The 5,542-nt window shown below is 33.2% G+C and overlaps 1 protein-coding gene across 2 annotated transcripts; it reads right to left on the bottom strand.

Annotated features, from left to right (window-relative positions):
- Positions 1 to 221: 221 nt before the first annotated feature.
- On the bottom strand, positions 222 to 3,207 carry LOC25495151 (uncharacterized). 2 transcript variants are annotated; one of them, XM_039835270.1, is made up of 3 exons: positions 3,067 to 3,207; positions 2,472 to 2,681; positions 222 to 2,357 (listed from the first exon to the last, which is right to left on the bottom strand). In XM_039835270.1, exons 2-3 carry the CDS (start codon positions 2,647 to 2,649, stop codon positions 616 to 618), a joined length of 1,920 nt encoding a protein of 639 aa, XP_039691204.1. In that variant the 5' UTR covers positions 2,650 to 2,681; positions 3,067 to 3,207; the 3' UTR covers positions 222 to 615. The 2 variants fall into 2 exon arrangements, with proteins under 2 accessions (XP_039691204.1, XP_039691203.1); XM_039835269.1 differs by having other exon boundaries at positions 222 to 2,681; positions 3,067 to 3,098; positions 3,136 to 3,206.
- Between the last annotated feature and the right edge of the window lie 2,335 nt (positions 3,208 to 5,542).

A 5,542-nucleotide genomic window follows, 5' to 3' on the forward strand; every position in this document is an offset into this window, starting at 1 on the left:
TGTTCCTTGTCATTGTTCGGGTATGATATGACAGAGCATAACAAATTACTCGCTCCATTATTTAGAAAGTGAACGAAATGGAACGAGTTGTATTTTTTTTATTCCTTTTGAAGCCAATACCAGAACTAATGGTATGTTGTTGCATATTGAAGCCAACACTATAGATTGAGATACGATACTATTGAAGAAAAATAGAATGAACGAAATGTAGTAAAGGGAAGTTGAGGCCTAATACAAGGATGCATTTGTAATTTATTAATTAAACAAACTAGTTAATTGGGATTAATTCTCGTTCCATCCAAATTAAAGGGTAAGTAAAATGAGGATAAGTAATGAAATACAATAAAATGTATACGGTTGTGTTTTATTCCATCAATCTAACAAATTTTTCGCCAACATTGGAGCGAATTCAGACTTAGTCTCCCCCACCACAGCAAACGAACGACACAACTTCGTAACCAGAACCCTTCCAACCTCATTTACAGCTTCTTGAACAGCATAGGTAAGAGTTTTGGAACTACCTTGTCCCACCATATCATCAAAATTATCCTTAAAGGCTTCAATTGTGACGGATGGCACCAAGCAAATGTTCCATCAAAGTAAGCTACCAAGAGCCTATTCTTGTTTCAGCTTTAAAGCAAGTTCCGATGCATCAGACGGATCATAAACCCAACCTGGCCACCACAGACGACTCTTAATCTTTCCCCAAACAAATTCGCCAACAGAAATCTCACGCCTTTCATCGATCAAATCGTCAAGGGTCTCTTTCTCATCATCTGGTGTTTGGTGATTCAAGCTAACCAAAAGTTCCAACTCTTGAAATACCTCAATGTTATACTTTGAAACTCGAGGAGAAAGCGAGCCAGAACCTCTTCCCTTCACAAAGTCTCTGATTGAAGTAGTGAAAGGAGGCGACAGATACTTGCTTTTCTTCCTTTCTCTTGACAAAAAGCCCTTTTCATTTGGTTCTTTTGGTTTCCCTTCATCGTTTTCCTCCATACTCCTACCGCTGATGTTTTCATTGCCAAAAGCTTCTTTTTCCTCATCTGAATGCTGCGATTTGCCCCCGTAACTGTTTTCCTTGTCCTCACAGCTTTCTTTTCCACCTCTTACAGTCTGTGTATCAGTACCTACAAGCAACTCTTTTCTCTTCTGAACTGGTTCAGATGTCCCTGCATCGTCGTTGTCTTTTTTCTTTTTCCTACCCCTTGACTTAATTGCAACCAGAACTTCATCATCACTTGCATCCCATTCCTTATCTCTTGCATCAACATCTTTATGCTCCCCCATAATGTCAGCGATGCTTTTCTGCTTTCTTCTACCGTTCGGTCTACTTCCTGAACTTGATTTCGGGGTCAATGGCAGTGTAGAGTAGTCCTCTTCAAACGGCCCTTGGGAAGGTGCTTCAACTGCATCGTTGAAATCATCTATATCTTCAAGTCCGAGAACCCGTTTGGGATGCTCATAACAAGGTAACTTATATCCTCCTTTTGAGAGATAAAAAGCTGAAAGCCGAGCCTTCAATATTTCCAGCTCCAGAACACTAGCAATATCAATAACTTCAGCAATTTGTTTCACTTGAGAAAGTAACTCAGCCGGTTCAAGTGTAACCGCCAAAATGTTCTCTATGCCACTATCAGGCACAAAAACACCTTCCTTGATTCCTGAATTTTTAGCCAACATTGGAGCGAATTCAGACTTAGTCTCCCCCACCACAGCAAACGAACGACTCAACTTTGTAACCAGAACCCTTCCAACCTCATTTACAGCTTCTTGAACAACATAGGTAAAAGGTTTGGAACTACCTTGTCTCACCATATTATCAAAATTATCCTTAAAAGGCTTCAATTGTGACGGATGGCACCAAGCAAATGTTCCATCAAAGTAAGCTACCAAGAGTCTATTCTTTTGTTTCAGCTTTAAAGCAAGTTCCGGCGCATCAGACGGATCATAAACCCGACCTGGCCACCACAGATGACTCTTAATCTTTCCCCAAACAAAATCACCAACAGAAAAGTCACACCTTTCATCGATCAAATCCTCAACTTCAACATCCATGCTCTCACTAGCCTCCACTATTGGATCCTCAATAGTCTCAATCTTCCCATCAGAATTTTCATCCTTGTTTCCTTCCGCGCTCTCCTTCTCAAACATTTCAACATCGATGCTCTCACTTGCCTCCACTGCTGGTACATCAACAGACTCAATCTTCCCATCACAATTTTGATCTTTTTTCACCTCTTCACTCTCCTCATTCATTTCAACATCAATGTTCTCGCTTGTTTCCACAATTGGAACCTCAACAGTCGCAATTTTTTCATCTTTTTTCCCCTCCTCGTTCTCCTTCCCGTTCACTTCAATATCAGTATTCTCGCTTATCTCCACAGTCTGAATTTTTTCATCACCTTCTTTGACTTTCCCCTCACAATTGATTTTCTCACAAACGACGCTTCCATCGTTTTCTCCCGCTTTCAACAAAGAAGACACCCCATTATTCACCTCAGAATCAGCCACAACCTGAGAATCATTCTCCTTCAAAATCAAAACCTCGGTCTCAAAAACACTACTCTTAACAACTTCCTTAACATTTTCAGCTAAACCAGTTTCAACCCCAAATGGTTCCATCGATTCAGTATCAACCACACCCATCAAAAAAGAAAAAATCTCTCGTACAAATCAGCCTATCAAAACAAAAAACACAAACAAAAATTAAAACCCATGTAAAAATCGATACTCTATTCAACAAATTTGAGGGCTTTTCAAAGAACAACACAAAAAATCAAATTTTGAACATAACCCATTGATGAAAATCTTTAATAAATTAAACCCAGATACAATATGTACGTTTTATCAAAATTACTTCATCAACAAAAAAAAACAATAATTTATTCAACACATTTCTAGGGTTTTTCGTTACAACACAAAAATGAAAATTTGAACATGACCCATTAATGAAAAATTAAACAGACACAAAATCAAAATTTTACTATGTGCATAAAGATTTAACTAAATACATTAAATAAAAGCAAAAATAATGATGAAAATGAAAAATAAAATAAAAAGTACCTAAAAGACAAAAAGCAGTGAAGAAACGATACTTGTGTGAGAATATGAAAAGCAGTGAAGAAACGATACTTGTGTGAGAATATGAAAAGCAGTGAAGAAAGATGAAGACGAATGCGATTCTGAGGGTTATAAATATTTAGGTTTTTTTTTAATATCTTCATATATAACATGACATAAATATATTTTAACAATAATTTTAAACTAAACCTATTGCATAAATTTACTATTTTAACTCTGATGCTAAATTCCTTTCTTTAACCTTATTAAATTTTCCCCTTCTCAATTTCTTGATACATCTTCTTATATATTAAAGTTAACACAGAAGCATATTTTAGCATTAATTTTAACCTAAACCTATTACATAAATTTACTATTTTAACCCTGATGCTAAATTCCTTTGTTTAACCTTATTGAATTTTCCCCCTTCTCAATTTCTCGATACATCTTCTTATATATTAAAGTTCACACAGAAGCATATTTTAGCCCTAATTTTAACCTAAACCTATTGCATAAATTTACTATTTTAATCCTGATGCTAAATTCCTTTGTTTAACCTTATTGAATTTTCCCCCTTCTAAATTTTCCGATACATCTTCTTATATATCTTCTTAAATATTAAAGTTAACACTGAAGCATATTTTAGCCCTAATTTTAACTTAAACCTATTGCATAAATTTACTATTTTAACCCTCATGCTAAATTCCTTTGTTTGACCTTATTGAATTTTCACCCTTCTCAATTTCCCGATACATCTTCTTATATATTAAAGTTAACACTGAAGCATATTTTAGCCCTAATTTTAACCTAAACCTATTGCATAAATTTACTATTTTAACCCTGATGCTAAATTCCTTTGTTTAACCTTATTGAATTTCCCCCTTCTCAATTTCTCGATACATCTTCTTATATATTAAAGTTAACCCTGAAGCATATTTTAGCCCTAATTTTAACCTAAACCTATTGCATAAATTTAATATTTTAACCCTGATGCTAAATTCCTTTGTTTAACCTTATTGAATTTCCCCCTTCTCAATTTCCCGATACATCTTCTTATATATCTTCTTATAAATTAAAGTTAACACTGAAGCATATTTTAGCCCTAATTTTAACCTAACTCTATTGCATAAATTTACTATTTTAACCCTGATGCTAAATTCCTTTGTTTAACCTCTTTGAATTTTCCACCTTCTCAATTTCCTGATACATCTTCTTATATATCTTCTTATATATTAAAGTTAACCTTGAAGCATATTTTAGCCCTAATTTTAACCTAAACCTATTGCATAAATTTACTATTTTAACCCTGATGCTAAATTCCTTTGTTTAACCTTATTGAATTTTCCCCCTTCTCAATTTCCCGATACATCTTCTTATATATTAAAGTTAACACTGAAGCATATTTTAGCCCTAATTTTAACCTAACTCTATTGCATAAATTTACTATTTTAACCCTGATGCTAAATTCCTTTGTTTAACCTCTTTGAATTTTCCACCTTCTCAATTTCCCGATACATCTTCTTATATATCTTCTTATATATTAAAGTTAATACTGAAGCATATTTTAGCCCTAATTTTAAGCTAAACCTATTGCATAAATTTACTATTTTAACCCTGATGCTAAATTCATTTGTTTAACCTTATTGAATTTTCCCCCTTCTCAATTTCTCGATACATCTTCTTATATATTAAAGTTAACCCTGAAGCATATTTTAGCCCTAATTTTAACCGAAACCTATTGCATAAATTTACTATTTTAACCCTGATGCTAAATTCATTTGTTTAACCTTATTGAATTTTCCCCCTTCTCAATTTCCCGATACATCTTCTTATATATCTTCTTATATATTAAAGTTAACACTGAAACATATTTTAGCCCTAATTTTAACCTAAACCTATTGCATAAATTTACTATTTTAAACCTGATGCTAAATTCCTTTGTTTAACCTTATTGAATTTTCCCCCTTCTCAATTTTCCGATACATCTTCTTATATATCTTCTTATATATTAAAGTTAACACTGAAGCATATTTTAGCCCTAATTTTAACCTAAATCTATTGCATAAATTTACTATTTGAACCCTGATGCTAAATTCATTTGTTTAACCTTATTAGAAACTCAAGAAATGAACTGATAGTAGTCAAGGATTGTGTGTAGTGCTGCTAAATTTGAGAGTTTGTATGGCTAAAATATGTAGTTTATACCTTGAGAATAAGAAACAGAAAAATTGTACTTGATATAAATAAATTTAGTGAGGCTCAATCGTTTTTCTTTATCTTATGATCAATAATAGTCGTTTTTCTTAAATATCTTAGTAAGTATTTTGTTTGGTTGTAACTAAAGTATTTGTTTTGATTCAAATTATTATTATCATGTCATTGAACTTGAGTGTATTTGTTTTGATTCAAATTATTATTATCATGACATTGAACATGAGTTTTTATTATGTTGTTTATTGTTTATTCTTTACGTAATTTT

The sequence above is a fragment of the Medicago truncatula genome, chromosome 6, assembly GCF_003473485.1.
Source record: "Medicago truncatula cultivar Jemalong A17 chromosome 6, MtrunA17r5.0-ANR, whole genome shotgun sequence".
NCBI lineage: Eukaryota > Viridiplantae > Streptophyta > Magnoliopsida > Fabales > Fabaceae > Medicago > Medicago truncatula.

Coding starts and splice junctions, on each gene's coding strand:
- LOC25495151 (XM_039835269.1), bottom strand. CDS start 2,649: ATGGGTGTGGTTGATACTGAATCGATGGAACCATTTGGGGTTGAAACT.